Genomic DNA, 17,753 nt, shown 5'->3' with positions numbered 1-17,753 from the left:
GGGTAAGGATGGCTTTGACCTTTTGTAGTGAGAAAAACAATTGTTAAAGCCAACGATATTTAAAGTGTAATTTCCCCTCGTTATCATTGACATAATGTGTGGCAGAACGATCGTGTACAAACCCCGTTTCCATATGAGTTGGGAAATTGTGTTAGATGGAAATATGAACAGAATACAATGATTTGCACATCCTTTTCAATCCATATTCAATTGAATGCACTACAAAGACAAGATATTTGATGTTCAAACTCATAAACTTCATTTTTTTTGCAAATACTTAAAACTTTGAATTTCATGGTTGCAACACATGCCAAAGTAGTTGGGAAAGGGCATGTTCACAACTGTGTTACATCACCTTTTCTTTTAACAACACTCAATAAACTTTTGGGAACTGAGGAAACTAATTGTTGAAACTTTGAAAGTGGAATTCTTTCCCATTTTTGTTTTATGTAGATAAGGGGTGTCAAACGTACGCCCAGCGGGCCGGATCAGGCCCGCAAACAGGTTTTATCTGGCCCACGGGATTAGTTTGCTAAGTATACAAATTAACCTGAAATTTTTGAATGAAAGAAACAGCTCTTCTACATGTGTCTACTGGATGTTGCAATAGCAATTCTTTGTATCTCTGTAGATCAGGGGTCGGCAACCCGCGGCTCCGGAGCCTGGATCACTGATGTGGCTCAGCTGCATACTTTCCGACCCCCCCATTTTACCGGGAGGTTTTCCAAATTCCATTGCCTCTACCAGAAATTTCACCAGGATAACATTCTGAGGTTTTCACCAAGCCAACAATATTGAGGCCGTGCCATGATGGCAATGCCTTGAACGTCCTTTCAACCATGTTGTAGCGTCCGCTTTAATACTATGGCATCTGAGTGCTGGCCGGCCCCATCTAGTGTGCGGCTGCTGACTCATTGCACAAGTGACTGCAAGGCATAGTTTTTCAACAGCCATACAGGTTACACTGAGGGTTGTGATATAAACAACTTTAGCACTCTTACTAATATGCGCCACACTGAGAAACCACACCAAAAAAGAATGACAAACACATTTCGGGAGAACAATCCGCGCTGTAACACATTATAAACGCAACATAACAAATACCCACAATCCCATGCATCCCTGACTATTCCGGGCTCGATTATACACCCCCACTACCCCCCCACCTTCCCCCCCTCCATGCTTCGGTTGAGGTGGGCGGGGGTGTATAATGAAGCCCGGAATAGTCAGGGATGCATGGGATTCTGGGTACTTGTTATGTTGCGTTTATAATGTGTTACAGTTTGGATGTTCTCCCGAAATGTGTTAGTCATTCTTGTTTGGTGTGGTTTCACAGTGTGGCGCATATTAGTAAGAGTGTTAAGGGTGTTTATATCACAACCCTCAGTGTAACCTGTATGGCTGTTGAGTAAATATGCCTTGCAGTCGCTAATGTGTGTCTGCAGAAGCCTCATACAACATGTGAATGGACTGGCAAGCTGTTTGTTACGGTTGTAGAGGGCGCTAGACGCATTGTCATCATAGCACACCCTTATTATTGTTGTTTGGGTGAAAACCAGCAGACAGTCGAGAGAAAGGTTGCTCTGAAACTCGATAGTCTCCCGGTAAAATTGAGATGGTTGTCAAATGTGATGTTGTCAAGCGGCATTCAAATAAAATCTGCACTAATATTAAGTTTTCATATGAAGGTGTGGGCCGTGTGTCTGAGATCCCTGGTTACTGCATAGCACAAAGCAAAACAAAACTTTGTACGCTGTGTTATTTCATTTTAAGTTTCTAAAGAGCCTTGTGGCTCCCATAGTTTTCTTTATTTTGTGGAACAGGTCAAAATGGCTCTTTGAGTGGTTAAGGTTGGCAATCCCTGCTGTAGATGATGGTAGATATGTACAAAATAAACCACATGATGTTAGTACATCAATCGAGGAAAATGAACAAAATACATACATGGCATACTGTAATTTGATTTTGATATTTTTTTTTCTTTATAGATTGAAAATGAACACCATTGAGTTGACAAATGAACATTATCACATCATTCATTCAGAAAATATAAATAACGACAAATAAAGATAGAATACTAACTCTAAAATTAGTTTGACACCTTTCGATGTAGAGCTTCAGTCGTTCAACAGTCCGGGGTCTCCGCTGTCATATTTTAAGCTCCATAGTGCCCCACACATTTTTGATGGGAGACAGGTCTGGACAGCAGGCGGGCCAGGAAAGTACCCGCACTCTTTTTTTTTTTTACCAAACCACGCTGTTGTAACACGTGGCTTGGCATTGTCTTGCTGAAATAAGCAGAGGCGTCCATGATAACGTTGCTTGAATGACAACATATGTTGCTCCAAAACCTGTATGGACCTTTCAGCATTAATGGTGCCTTCACAGATGTGTATGTTACCCATGCCTTGGGCACTAATACACCCCCATACCATCACAGATGCTGGCTTTTGAATTTTGTGCCCATAACAATCCGAATGGTTATTTTCCTCTTTGTTCTGGAGGATACTACCTCCTCTGTTTCCAAATATAATTTGGAATGTGGACTCGTCAGACCACAGAACACCTTTCCATTTTGCATCAGTCCATCTTAGGTGAGCTCAGGCCCAGCCAATCTGGCGGCGTTTCAGGATATTGTTGATAAATAGGTTTGGCTTTGCATAGCTGAGTTTTAACTTGCACTTACAGATGTAGCGACCAACTGTAGTTACTGACAGTGGTTTTATGAAGTGTCACTTAGACCATGTGGTGATATCCTTTACACACTGATGTCGGTTTTTGATGCTGTACCGCCTGAAGTCCGTAATATCATCTCTTACGTGCAGTGATTTCTCCAGATTCTCTGAACTTTTTGATGATTTTTTGGACCGTAAATGGTAAAATCCTGAAAATTCCTTTGCAATAGCTAGTTGAGAAATGTTGTTCTAAAACTGTTCGATAATTTGCTTACAAAGTGGTGACCCTCACCCCATCCTTGTTTGTGAATTACTTAGCATTTCATGGAAGCTGCTTTTACACCCAATCATGGTACCCACCTGTTCCCAATTAGCCTGCACACCTGTGGGATGTTCCATATAAGTATTTGATGAGCATTCCTCAACTTTATCAGTATTTGTTTCCACCTTTCCCAACTTCTTTGTCACGTGTTGCTGGCATCAAATTCTAAAGTTAATGATTATTTGCAAAAAAAAAAATGTCTATCAGTTTGAACATCAAATATGTTGTCTTTGTAGCATATTGAACTGAATATGGGTTGAAAATGATTTGCAAATTATGTATTCCGTTTATATTTACATCTAACACAATTTCCTAACTCATACGGAAACGGGGTTTGTATAAATCTGACAACAGTATAAAAATTTGGGGTTTTGCCAACAGCCGCTAGACTAGATCTGACCATTCTAAATGTGTGAGCATGAACTGATAAAGCCAACTCGGCTGAGAGGCAAAGGGTCTTCTAAGACAAACCAAACAGCCCAGCCCAGATTGATTGAATGCCCTGAGATTACAATGACCTGGATGAATGACAACATTTATAGACATCCAAGTCATAATTTTAAATTATTCATATTCTAAAAACGATTCACAATTTTCCAGAATTTATGAAATGTATTTTTTGTTTCTTTTTAAGAATATATTTATTTAATTAAGTTTTTTTAGTCCTTTTCTATCTACATTTATGTGCTGCAGCTGAGAGGTGCTTTTGTAACCTGTTTTGAAAAGGTTTTATTGTAATTTTTCTACCAAATTATATATTGCAAAAATATATGTTAATGGAGAATTGATTTTAAATCAAATCCTCACCCCAAAAATCGGAATCAAGTCAAATCGTAAGTTGTTGTAAGATTCACATCCCTATTTTTAAACAACAAAACTACAGTTGTACGGTATACCGGTGAGGCTGTTCTGCACAGGCAGGTCAACCAAAATGTTTGGCCGCCAAAATAGCTCATTGCCGCAGTAACGCCATAAGGAGGACAACTTATTACAAGCTTGTATACCATCACATAAGTTGTGGTTATTGGGTTCAATTTAGGGGTGTAAAAGTACAGCATTCTCACAGTTTGGTGCATACGTCGGTATTGTCTACATTTAAAACCTCTCCTTGTGGTCTACATAAGATGTTATAGTGGTTATTTGGTCAGACCATCTTTAAGTTGCTTTCTGACCATCTCTCGGGTATGCACCCTTTTGTGGGCGGTCTTACTTACATGCCAAAAACCTCTTCCAGGCCACGACCACTTCAACTGCTTCTTCTGGGTACGGCGTGGCGATGTTGGTAGAGTGGCTGTGCCAGTAATCTGAGGGTTACCGGTTCAATCCCCACCTTCTACCATCCTAGTCACGTCCGTTGTGTCCTTGGGCAAGACACTTCACCCTTGCTCCTGATGGGTACTGGTGAGTGCCTTTCATGGCAACTCCCGCCATCAGTGTGTGAATGTGTGTGTGAATGGGCGAATGTGGAAATACTGTCAAAGCGCTTTGGGCTCCCTAAAAAGGGATAGAAAAGCGCTACACAAGTACAACCCATTTACCATTTACCATTACTAATACGGTACGGCGGTACTAATGAATTAAACACGGTGCTATACTGCCTCTGAAAAGTACCGAACATGATGGTACACCGTTGTGGCTTTGCAGAGAAGCATTTTAGGCAATGCACACACACAGAGTACTTACAAGCAGAAACAGAATAAAGAGCCGAAAGGGAGAATGGATGCATTTTGGCTTAAAAACTTAACCATAAAGGTAAAGCTGCAAAACTGAAGCACCGCTCAATGAGAGGTGCTTTATACATGGCTAGCTAGCTAGCAGCTAACAACCACCCGCAGTCAGCAGTGTTTTAGCTACTTCTAAATCAGTAATCTTTGCCTCTATGGTGACAAATAAACTACGTTTTTTACAACTTTCATCCTGCACGACGAAAAATAGCTAACATGCTTCACTACACACCTTAGGAGGACACATTAGCTAACCGCAAGCTAGCACTCCTGAATGTAAACAAATGCCGAGTGTGGATCTATTCTACACAGACATCGACTGTAACGATACCAAGTACAAGACCTGTATAAAGTCAATACTAGAATGATCAAATCGATATATTTTCTTACTCTCACAAAATATTTTTTAATTTTCTATTGTTTACAGACTCAGGAAATATGTTCCTGTACACAGAAAACATGTAATTCTGACCAATGTATGACGCTGTAACTACTTGGTATTGGATTGATATAAAAATTTGTAGTATCACCCAAAACTTATGTAAAGTATCCCCACAACAGAAGAGTAAGTGATTTCTACGTTTTCACAGATTTATAGATAAAAAATGTTAAATAAAACAGAAAGTAAGTAGGTATTAATAGTATATGACAAAGTAGATAAATATTCCATTAATGTTCTACTGCTTGTCCCTCATCATTATGCCAAAATAATACAATATGTTACTGCATACTTGTGCAGCCAAAATAGGAGCCTTTTTAACCTGTTTGCTTACTTACTACTAAAAGAGAAGTTGTCTCGTATGTTCACTATGTTATTTAATTACACAATTGTTCTTTGATTGCAGTAAGAATTGTATGTTCAATGTATCATAAAATATTATGTTAAAATAAAGCCAATTATAATATTTTTTGTGTTTCCCTTTATTGTGAAAAAATATCGAATTTTATCGAAATACATTTTGATACCGATACCAAAATATTGGTATCAGACAACCCTTGAACATGAACTTATTGACTTGCTGGTTGGTTCCTGTTGGCTCGCGTGTACATCTTATAATGCTCATTGCAGATTTAAAAAAAATTCCCCATGTTTTCTGGTCTCCATGTAGGTGTGCACTGATTCGAAAAATAATCTACACATCATGTGTTTGTTTGTTAGCAGAATGACGATGCCAATTACTGTAGGGAGTTGGATTAACATGCTAAACAGTCCCATGTTTTGGTGAACAAGGGGAAACACACTAAATCCAAAAATGTATTTAAAAAACAACATCAAGTGTTTCTGTGGTGGTCCAAAAGGAATTGTGTCAGCCCGCTACAAATAAATAACTCTATAGTAAATCACGTTCAATGTTATTATTACTAATTCACAAAGGTAGAAGCAAACAAGTCAGAGAAATTGGCATCCTACTATGTGCAAATGGGGTGTTAGTATAGCTGTGTTGCAGATGGAAAGGGTTACGTAAGACAGACTGTTGGATATGAACAGGATGTGGCTTAGTGACACCTCAGGAATTCAAATTACACACACTACATGCCGACACTAAACATTAACATCTTTCTGTGCATCCTTCCAGGATCTGATACGAAGGGACATACTTTACTATAAGGGTCGCATCGACATGGATCGCTACGAGGTGCGGGACGCTATCGATGGCAGAGACGATGATTTCAACGTAAGTGTGAAGAACGCCTTCAAATTGTGCAACAAAGACAGCGACGAGATCCACATCTTTCTGGCCAAGAAGCCTGAGGAGAAGATCCGCTGGCTCAGGGCTTTCCATGAGGAGCGGAAGATGGTGCAGGAGGACGAGAAAATCGGTTAGTGTTACTTTTGGAAAGCATTTGAGTTATCCACAATGGGAAGTATAGATCCAGTCGGTCACTGTATGCTCTGAGGGAACTTGCAGCAAAACACAAATAGACCGAGTTGCTTATTAATTCAAATGTTATTCTTGGCATCAGTGTGGAGTGCATTATATATTTTTACAACTTCAATGTGTAATTATCATTATAAACGTTAATTCAAAATTGATTGGTGTTCAATAATTTGTGTGAATACTAAGGCACGTGTTTACATTCTACATTATTGATCAAGTTATTCTATTTTTGTTATGCTTCTTAACTGCCATTAGAGATGATCGTTTAGGATGATTGGGCTCGAACTTTTTAAGCCCAAACCTTTTTCAGAGGAACAACCGCTGACAAAAAGATGCATTTTAGTGGCAATTTTACTTTGCGATGATACATGCATGTACAATGGGCAGTTTTTGTCAGAAATACGTTCCAAAAGGTCAGAAATTGCGAGAACCTTTGTCCCATTTAGAAAAAATTTAAATCCAATTATTCCGTACCAAAAACCCCAAAGTATTACAAACTATTGTTGGCAAATACAGCCATGAGCAGAGAAGGAAGTGGGGATTGAAGAGTACTTTCTTATATCCAATAGTGTTTCTCACCTTTAAATTTGTGCTATCACCCGCAACTTTATTTGGCTTCTTGGTGTCTTATTCTGTAGACGTACTCAATAAATCAAAAGCACAGTGACTGAGCATTCGATTTTGCGGAATGATACGCAGGCAAACAGACTAGGTTATCAGGCACATTAATTGGCTGTACGATAACCGAGACGGCATACAAAAACCAAAGCAAGCTTTTGGCGAGAATTATAGTCAAAAACAGAACCATCCAAAAAAACGATGTACCTTTGTACTAGAGTGCAAATCATCAGCCCGTGTTGTATTCTACATTTCATTTATTCATTTGGCATTTCAAGCCGGTGACTGTGTTTCTCAGTAATCACAGAGAAGAATTGCAACTTCTACTTTCTTATGCTAGTCTTATTTTACTGAGCACACTGTGTTGTTCACTGTTTAGGTTTTGAGATCTCAGAGTACCAGAAGCGGCAGGCAGCCATGACAGTGAGAAAGGTGACCAAACAGAAAGGTGAGGCAACAAGAAGATATCAGGTGATTTCAACTTTCTTTTCCACGCTGCTGTGCCCTGTCTTCTCATTGCTGTTTACTCTTCTTTCAACCTGTCTGCTTGTTTACTTTCATCACTTTTTCTCAAACACACAAACATATCTTTTTGGAATGGTTGCACAAAGCAAGCTGCAAAAGTGAAGTAGATGAAGATTGTTTGTATTCTTTCATTTGCGTCAAGTGTTTGTCTGCTCGCATTAAGCTTACTCGCCACTTGTACTTGTTAAGCATCAATGAAAAGACAGAGGGTTGTTTGCATGGAGTATTGAGTTTAATAAGATGACACCAGTCTTCATGGCATCTGGATTCTCTGTCACACTTGTCTGTGTCCATCCCCTTTTTACATCTTTTATTCAACTGAGATTTGTTTTCACTTGATTTCTAGATACAGTTATTTAACATTTAGTGTACATCCTCTTTTTTGTAATTTAGGGGGTATTTGTAGACTAGAGAGCAAGCTAATAAGCCCTATGAAGAGGGCAAAGTCAGTAAATCCAACATTCTAACACCTGTATCCTGTTCAGGGACACGGGTAGCTGGAATTTAATCCAGGTGATTTCAGGCAAAAGGTAGACCAATTTCCAGTAAGTCACGGGGCACATGTAGACAAAAACGTATTTATACTCACATTTTGACACCATCACTGAGTATGGATCCAAAGGTCGCTGCCTACCTGAAAATCAGGGGAGTCAGAGTTATTTTTGGCATGCTGCAGGTTTTCACAAGCCCTTGGCATATAACGGAAATCAAATAAATTAATTCTAATGAGATGAATCATTAAATGTTACAGTAATTTTTTTTTTATCCCTTGTACACAAACTAACTTTGACAAAAGACCATAAACATATGTCCACTGCAGAGGACACTGGTTCTCTTGAGGTTAAATTGACTGACAATGGATTGGTTTTGACTAATTTAATACACAACGGGCTTGATCTACTAAAATCCCCCAAAAAAGTACAAATTGTGTGTACTATCAGTGCGCGTGTTGTTTGTGTACAAGTGATAACAAGTGCAAAAGTGGTGCAGACTGCCCTATTTAAATGTGGTTTGTCATTGTATACCAACTGTCACCATGGAGACACTCATTTCCCTCAGCATATGTGGTGTCATGTTTTCCAACCTACAGCGTTCCGTCATGTTGACATGCAGCACACAAATATAATCTGCATCACCTTTTCTGGGCTATATTTAAGCGTGATTTAGACAATAGAACCTACTTTTAGCATGCTGAATGTGTGCTGTAAGAGTGATCCGGTCGCAGGAGAATGCATATTGCTAGAAGTTTTTTCATGTAGAGATATATCATTATAATATACAGTATCTCCTATATGAAAAAAAACCCAAATTGGAAAAAAAAACACCAGCAGACAAAAAATTGTCAGTCTTATTTTTCTCTGTGAGAGCAAGTGTCCCATTTATAGGCTCAAAAGCCAGACATTTCTCAGCTCCCGACCAGTAAACACTCCTCTGTGACTTTGTCATTTCAATATAATGGAACGAAAAGTACAATCCTCTGATTGTCTCCAGTTGCGTCACAACTTCACTGAGTTCAGTGAAGAAAAAAGCAAACATGTCAAAGACATTTATCAAGATGCTAGCAGTCGAGCGCCAAGCAGTCAGCACAAACACGAGGCCCAAATGTCACAAATGCTGGTGTCATCCTTTCCGTTTTAGCCATGTTGATGTTAGGCTAGTTGTCATGTTAGATTTACCATGACCGATGTTTTCGGTATTGCCATGCTAAGCATGAACATCCATTAAAGTGTGTATTAACCAATGACCACTTCTGAATGTTCTCTCTGATGTTAGGACCCCTGTAGATGTCTGTCACAAGTAAAAGTATATGTGCTGTATGTGTACATGGCTGGCACAAGGTGAAGTACTCTCTTGAATTTCAGATTCATTTATAGATTTCATCTTGAGAAAGAGGGCCATGTTGTATGGACATGGTTTGAAAATGATAAAGGTATATGCACAAGAGTTCTCCTCAGAGCTAGCACAATAAGATGCCATGGCAACTGCTAAAACAGCATTGTGAGGTGTTGTCATTGGAGCATGCAGTCACTGTTCAATGTGCTGATAAACATTATCAGCACTATCTCAGATCAACACGAGTAGTCTAGCACAAATAGATCCCACCCCGCTCACTGTTAAAACAGTGTTTGGCAAAACACCTGGAACAAAAACACATCCCATCGCTTTTGCGTGTGGGTTTTTTTTAGATGCCATGGCAACTTTGGAATCTTTCATCTGCAAATGGACTAGTTTGTGACCCCAGCATACTTGTGACGCTTGTAGACTGTAGTCAAATGACATAGGCTGTAGTTCGATGCATATTACCAGCTTTCTGTTGGCTTTATTTTCCTAAAGCTTGTGTTTCTCAAGTGTTGGGGGTGCTATTCAAACAAGTGTGCCATCAACAAACAAGTCTCTTGTCCAAAAGCCTGGTTGCACAGTGTATCAGATGTGATGTGTTGCTTCTCTTGTTTGCTTCAGACAGACTTTGATTGAATAGCATCTTTATCTTTAGTCTCCCTTGTGTCATCACTTCTGCTGAATTGCACTTGCCATCCTCTTCAGCCGTAATCATACGATCATATTTCAGGTTTAATATGCAGGAATGTTAGCGTTCTGAATGTGTGCAGCATGAATGGATGTTTTGTTGCCGAGCAATTCAGTGACAATACTGACAATTGTTTGTTCTTTGCTTTTTTTCTTTTTGCTTGGCGCCCCCGTGTTCCCCCTGGTATCCCTCTCTTGCTTTTCTGCACCTGCTGATTTCCTAGGTGTAAACAGGTGCACACCGCCCTCATACCCGCCCCCGCAGGACCCCCTCAGTGCGGGGCAGTATGAGGTAACGGAGGACATGGCACAAGGAGACGTTTTTGAATTCAGTCAATCCAAAAGAGGCCAGGCTCCTTTCTGGCAAAATTTTAGTAGATTAGCTCCATTTAAGAAGTAGAGACTCTTCTGAAGGACCAGCTATTTTGTTTTTCCTCGTCGCACTAAACACTGGATGATCACGTCCCACTATGAAGAAAATACAAAAACACACTTACTCAAGAGACTTTCAAATTTAAGGACCAATATTATAGGGAGTGGTTGAAAGCAGCAAGGGGACTGAATATTTTAATAGAATTGTGGGGAAAGATGAATTATATGTTTAAATCATGTTTAGTTATTAACCATCACAAAGGTTCTCCCTCAACACTCCTCATCACACCCATCTGAATGTCCTGGAGTTTATTGAGATTGTTGTATTTTATCCTCTAAAAATCCATCTTGTGGAGGAGACAAGGTTGTTGTATGATTGTGAGATATTTGCTGTGCTGCTATGTGAGATTGCTTGATGCATTCTTGTGAATGTGAGTCCAAATAACAATAGGCCTTGGCCATTGGCGGAGGCGTCTGACGGAAACGCAAAGCTCGACTGTTGTCCGTCGCTAATCACTGAGCATCCACGACAACTCACACCTGCTTCTTGGTCAACGAGTAGCCCTCTAGTCCCAATGTCTTCATCCTGGCATCTTCTTTATCTCTCTGCCCACCTGCTCCACCTCTATGAGTCAGAGGAAGCACCTCGTTCCTTCAAAAAGCTGCCACCAGCCATGATAGGGCGACTCCGGGAGCAAATCGATAGCGGGAACGTCAATTGAGTATTTTTTTTACATTATTACACCAAGCAGTTTTGACAGGGTATTCATATCATATCCTGGAGGGTCGAAGGCCGTGGGGTTGTGGAGAGCTTGCCGCTCAGATGAACCTGCTGGGAGCAGGAGATAGGCAGGCTATGCTCCAGCCATCGTCTTGCCAGAGCCCCTCCCCTCTCTCCCCAGAGACCACCCCTGTTGCACTGTGCTGGCAGCTCAGAGACTGTTTGGAAAGAGCACGGCCCACCTCCAGAAATACTAGTAGTGAAGTTAATTTTTGAAATAATACTTTTTTTTTTTTGTATTGCTCACACTGAGAAAGGTAACCGATTTAATTCAGAAGAGTGATGAACGCAGGAAGTAATGAGACGAAAGGTTATAGCGAGGAAGTATCAAACTTCCTGAGGTTGGGAAGTATTGGTGGACTGCAGTGTATGGAAGTGCAATATGACAGCATAGGAAGGCACAACGATAAAAATCATGTGTAGCATGCAGAGATGCTTACAGATTGCAGCTTCAAACCTTGGCACTTCCCCCCTCCGTCATGTTGTGTATTCAGATCTGATCCATGTTTTGGCACGGAGCTCCACACTGTTAAGTGAATTACCGAAGATGACAGCCTGATCAGATGGATTTGTTTACCCAACAACGAATGAGGGAGAGACATCAAAGAGAGATTTTCTTGTGGAAGCTTTGGTCATGTTCTTAGCTACAGCTGGAATGTGCGCCAAATTTGGAGCAGACACGTTTCACGTTGTATTGAAAGGACCTGAGTCGTGGCTTTATCGTACTTCACTATTTAATAAGAAAGAGTTCTGTATGTTCTTTGTTTGCCTTGAAACCTTTCAACTTCCTGGGACGGATGTTATTTGTATGCTGTCCAATCTGTTTTATTTTAGTGAAAAAAGTTGGTGTCTGTGGAGAAGGCTCCTAGTCAGATTGTTCTGGAAGACAATTCCCTTGGCCAACAACATACGGTTCCCCGACCATGATAACCTCAGGTCCAGTGCTGCGCCCACCTCACCTCCCTCGCCTCCTTCCTGTTCTACACGCAGATGCAAACGCACATACACAGACACAGCTACACAATCATGCGCACTTACTGGCCCGTTGTGCTGCGGAGAATAGAGATGCTATCTAACAGTGCCTTCCAGCATTCCACTAGTGATTATCTATTCAGTTTCACAGGCAGATTTGAATTCGTCACATATTTTCCCTTCAGCGTGGGACTTGCAACAGTCTCACCCTTTCTCTCTCATACTGGGAATTCTTGCTTTGCCAGTGCACGAGATCAACCCGGACAAAGATCTTTTCCACATACTGTGCACAAACACTTATGTTACTATACACACTTGCATAGCCGTAATTCTCTTGCACAAATATAAGTTATTCTTATGTTAAAAATGTTTAGGCATAGGGTTGCTTTATTGTTGAAAGTTGATTACTTTGGATTACATCATAGAAATCATTAGTTTTTCTTAGTGGATGTAGAATATACTGTTCAAAGACTATTACTAGCAGTGAGTTAGGAATTCAATAAGAAAAAGTCATCTATTTTAACTTTATCAGTGACACAAATGTAAATACTGTATAAAGAACAGATCATATATTTGGATATTGGTATTTTGCGTTGGAGACGAATGTTGTTCCAGTTCTAGCGTATGGTAGAGCTCAGTACCCGGTAAATGCATGCTTGTGGCATCCAATACGTTGCATGAGACTTAAAACAACTCTTCATAGTTTGTTTAGTTTTTTTTCATTTCCGTTGTGAAGCCATCGCGGTCTCACTGAAAGGAGTCGCGGTCCACCTGTCTCCTGCTCGTGTCACGTTCACGCTCGTTGCTTTTGTTCTTCGTTCAAGTCCAGAAGAGGAGAGGGCATTGTCAGCTCTTGATAGGTCAAAGGCACTGGCATTCTCTTTACCCAAATATTTGAGAATTTTCTCAATTTGATTTCCTTTTTAAGTCACTGGCACAGCTCTTAACAGCTGGTTATTTATGGAATGCCAGTCACTGGAGCAAAACGGGTATCGTTTTTCTATGACAACCAAATAGGAGATAGCACTGATCATAGGTGTGTGTGTATCGATTTTTAGTCAAGCAGAAGAGCTGAGTACATGTGAACTCTGGGGATGTGCTAAAAATAACCCTAATCTGCAGAATACTTCATTACAATTCATATCATGCTCTTGTTTCAAAATGAGATGCTCTGAAGTACAATGACTTAACAGTCGAGATTATTTTCCGAACTTGTATTTATTGAATTAGTAGCCAGTATTAGATTACATCGTTTTGGCTCAAACAATGTATATATTGTTTTCTTGATCTGATATAGTTAACCCTGACCTTTTACTCGAGGCACAGAGGACGGCCTTCAGTGCTAAGGAAAACGTGTTGTTTTTTTCCCCGATTTTGTTTTCCAGTCATGTACCAAGACAGCCAAGTTAGCAGACTGAATGCATATGAGGTTGCTTGCACCCTTTTTGTGTACACCAGCCACTCACTTGGAACATGACGACATTGCCAATAGAGATCCAGGGTACTACATGGAGTCCAATGAGCCATATATGATGTGGTTTTAATGACAACAAGGTGAACAGAGAGTGGTGTCCCTCTTTTACAAACACACTATTCATTGTATGATACCATCTAGTACCTGCTCTGGCTTTTTGCCCACCACAGAAAATGAACTCACATTACCCAAATCCTTTCGTCGCCATATGCAAACATTTCACTTTTCTTTATTTTTTGTAGGGTTTTTTTATGCTGTCATTTTGAGTTTGAATATTTGTTGTAGAAATGAAAAATAATGCCTATTCAATCCAGAAACTGTGAATGGGAGAGTGGAGATGTCAACTGTATGTACATTATATGTTTTGATGTAATCAGAAGCACTGGGAATATGTTGTACTTCGCTGTAAAAAAAATAAATGAATCCATATCTGATATAGCTGTACTTTTGTTGAAAATAAAACCTCTACAGATCGGTGCCGGGCTTCGATGTGTGAGTGAGTCCATTGCGTTAGATCTCCTGCCATGTGACGACATTTCCTAGAAAATTTGATACTTTGGATACGTGATGGGAAACTCAATTCCTTTTACGAACTTGAGTTCTTATGAGTGAATCACTAAGGTGTTTCGGGTTTTCTATTTGTTATTCACAAAGTGCATATGCAGAAACTCCCACCTGAGCAACAAAATTCCCTGATTCCCCCACAACTCGAGTCTTTTGCAAGAAGGGGAAAAAAACATTGCACTTCAACACGTTAACCCTTATCAGCCACCTAAAACGCTAGCATTGCTACCCTACAAAGATATGTGCTGCTAAAGAAGGTGCCCTGAAGACAGCTGCAAAGAAAGATGTGCTACAACAGTTATAACTACATTTAAAAAAACAGTCCAATCGTTTATCGGTATTGGTTTGAAAGGAATATATATCGCGCATCCCTAATTTTTCAGAATGTTGTGTATCTAGTTTGATAGGTAAACAAATCAGTCCCTAAAAACCTAAGTTGAGGTGGTTTTATTCAGTGCTTCCAAAATAAAGTTACTATAAAACTGAAGAACACAAAGGTAAATACATTAAATACACCTGAAGTGTACTTGCATGTAAGAAAGCATGTTCAGTCGTGGTGTACGGGGATACTGAATCAAGAAATGCAACCCGAGAGAAAAAGTCAGCACCTACTGACTTGATAGCCGTAAATACCAATAAAGACACCGAGATCATGTCCTCTGTATTTTTTTAAGTGACAAGAAGAAAATGATATGACTGACTGCAAATATATCTGTATTTTTTTTAAGTGACCAGAAAAGAAAATATGACTGACTGCAAATATACTTTGTGTTGGACATCGTGTACACTGTACATCAGCTTGCTGTAGACTGTAGAGCATCCTCTCCCAATATACGATCTTTGGTTTTGCACAGCTGGACCCGCCACAACTCCAGACAACAATGTAATACAGTGAATTACACTTTTACTTTAAACATCATCTTATCCGAAATGCCCTGTCAACATAACGTTAACATTAAATAATACTGCGGTAATTAATGTTAATTTCACCTGACAATGCACTTTTAATGAAATCTTACCCCACATGTGTTCCTGGACACGTGATGTTCTGTCACTGATTAGAATAGAATATTAACAAACATTTCTTCCAGGACTTCTGGTAGCCCTTGTGACACTGTGGCCAAACAGCTAAATATGTGTTTCATCTGACATCACATGGACAAAGATAAGACCTTCTGGAGGAAAGTTCTGTGGTCAGATAAAACAAAAATTGAGCTGTTTTGGCACAATACCCAGCAATACATTTGGGGGAGAAAAGGTGAGGCCTTTAATCCCAGGAATACCATGCCTACCGTCAAGCATGGTGGTGGTTGTATTATGCACTGGGCCTGTTTTGCTGCCAATGGAACTTGTGCTTTACAGAGAGTAACAGGGACAATGAAAAAGGACGATTACCTCCAATTTTTTCAGGACAAACTAAAATCATCAGCCAGGAGGTTGGGTCTTGGGCGCAGTTGGGTGTTCCAACAGGACAAAGACCCCAAACACACGTCAAAAGTGGTAAAAGAATGGCTAAATCAGGCTAGAATTAAGGTTTTAGAATGGCCTTCCCAAAGTCCTGACTTTAAACGTGTGGACAATGCTGGAGAAACAAGTCTATGTCAGAAAACCAAAACATTTAGCTGAACTGCACCAATTTTGTCAAGAGGAGTGGTCAACAATGCAACCAGAAGCTTGTGGATGGCTACCAAAAGCGCCTTTTTGCAGTGAAACTTGCCAAGGGACATGTAACCAAAAAGTAACATTGCTGTATGTATACTTTTGACCCAGCATATTTGGTCACATTTTCAGTAGACTCATGATAAATCCATAAAAGAACCAAACTTCATGAATGTTTTTTGTGACCAACAAGTATGTGCTCCAATCACTCTATCACTCAAAAATAAGAATTGTAGAAAATATTGGAAACTCAAGACAGCCATGACATTATGTTCTTTACAAGTGTATGTAAACTTTCCACCACGACTGTATGTATGTGTGTGTATGTATATATATATGTATGTATGTGTATATATATATATATATATATATATATATATATATATATATATATATATATATATATATATATATATATATATATATATATATATATATATAAATATCCATCCATCCATTTTCTGCCACTTATTCCCTTTGGGGTCGCGGGGGGCGCTGGTGCCTATATCAACTACAATCGGGCGGAGGGCTGGTTACACCCTGGACAAGTCGCCATCACATCGCAGATATATATGTGTGTGTGTATATGTATATATGTGTTTATACATACAAACCCCGTTTCCATATGAGTTCGGAAATTGTGTTAGATGTAAATATAAATGGAATACAATGATTTTCAAATCATTTTCAACCCATATTCAGTTGAATGCTCTACAAAGACAACATATTTGATGTTCAAACTAATAAACTTTTTTTTTTTTTGCAAATAATAATTAACTTAGAATTTCATGGCTGCAACACGTGCCAAAGTAGTTGGGAAAGGGCATGTTCACCACTGTGTTACATCACCTTTTCTTTTAACAACACTCAATAAACGTTTAGGAGCTGAGGAAATTAATTGTTGAATCTTTGAAAGTGGAATTCTTTTCCATTCTTGTTTTATGTAGAGCTTCAGTCGTTCAACAGTCCGGGGTCTCCGCTGTCGTATTTTACGCTTCATAATGCGCCACACATTTTCGATGGGAAACAGGTCTGGACTGCAGGCGGGCCAGGAAAATACCCGCAGTCTTTTTTTTACGAAACCACGCTGTTGTAACACGTGGCTTGGCATTGTCTTGCTGAAATAAGCAAATAACGTTGCTTGGATGACAACATATATTGCTCCAAAACCTGTATCGACCATTCAGCATTAATGGTGCCTTCACAGATGTGTAAGTTACCCATGCCTTGGGCACTAATGCACCCCCATACCATCACAGATGCTGGCTTTTGAACTTCGCGCCTATAACAATCCGGATAGTTATTTTCCTCTTTGTTCCAGAGGACACCATGTCCACAGTTTCCAAATATAATTTGACAACACTTTTCCACTTTGCATCAGGCCATCTTAGAGGAGCTCGGGCCCAGCGAAGCCAGCGGCGTTCCTTGGTGTTGTTGATAAATGGGTTTGGCTTTGCATAGTAGAGTTTTAACTTGCACTTACAGTTGTAGCGACCAACTGTAATTACTGACAGTGGTTTTATGAAGTGTTCCTGAGCCCATGTGGTGATATCCTTTACACACATATCTGTTTTTGTTGCAGTACCGCCTGAGGGGTCAACGGTCCATAATATCATCGCTTACGTGCAGTCATTTCTCCAGATTTTCTGAATCTTTTGATG

At 39.8% G+C, this 17,753-nt stretch overlaps 1 protein-coding gene across 10 annotated transcripts in view; it reads left to right on the top strand.

Annotated features, from left to right (window-relative positions):
• Nucleotides 1–14,303, top strand: part of LOC133553486 (rho guanine nucleotide exchange factor 9) — an 81,264-nt gene extending 66,961 nt beyond the window's left edge. For 8 of the 10 annotated variants that reach the window (XM_061901737.1, XM_061901733.1, XM_061901734.1 and 5 more), the window contains 3 exons: nucleotides 6,299–6,542; nucleotides 7,599–7,667; nucleotides 10,495–14,303. In XM_061901737.1, coding sequence (XP_061757721.1) covers nucleotides 6,299–6,542; nucleotides 7,599–7,667; nucleotides 10,495–10,670 — 489 coding nt within the window. In that variant the 3' untranslated portion in view covers nucleotides 10,671–14,303. Of the gene's footprint in view, nucleotides 1–6,298; nucleotides 6,543–7,598; nucleotides 7,691–9,606; nucleotides 9,675–10,494 lie in introns of all 10 variants that reach the window. The other 2 variants (XM_061901735.1, XM_061901736.1) reach the window with 2 other exon arrangements.
• The last annotated feature ends 3,450 nt before the right edge of the window (nucleotides 14,304–17,753 follow it).

The sequence above is a fragment of the Nerophis ophidion genome, linkage group LG05, assembly GCF_033978795.1.
Source record: "Nerophis ophidion isolate RoL-2023_Sa linkage group LG05, RoL_Noph_v1.0, whole genome shotgun sequence".
NCBI lineage: Eukaryota > Metazoa > Chordata > Actinopteri > Syngnathiformes > Syngnathidae > Nerophis > Nerophis ophidion.
This window is presented reverse-complemented; position numbering and strand designations above follow the sequence as displayed.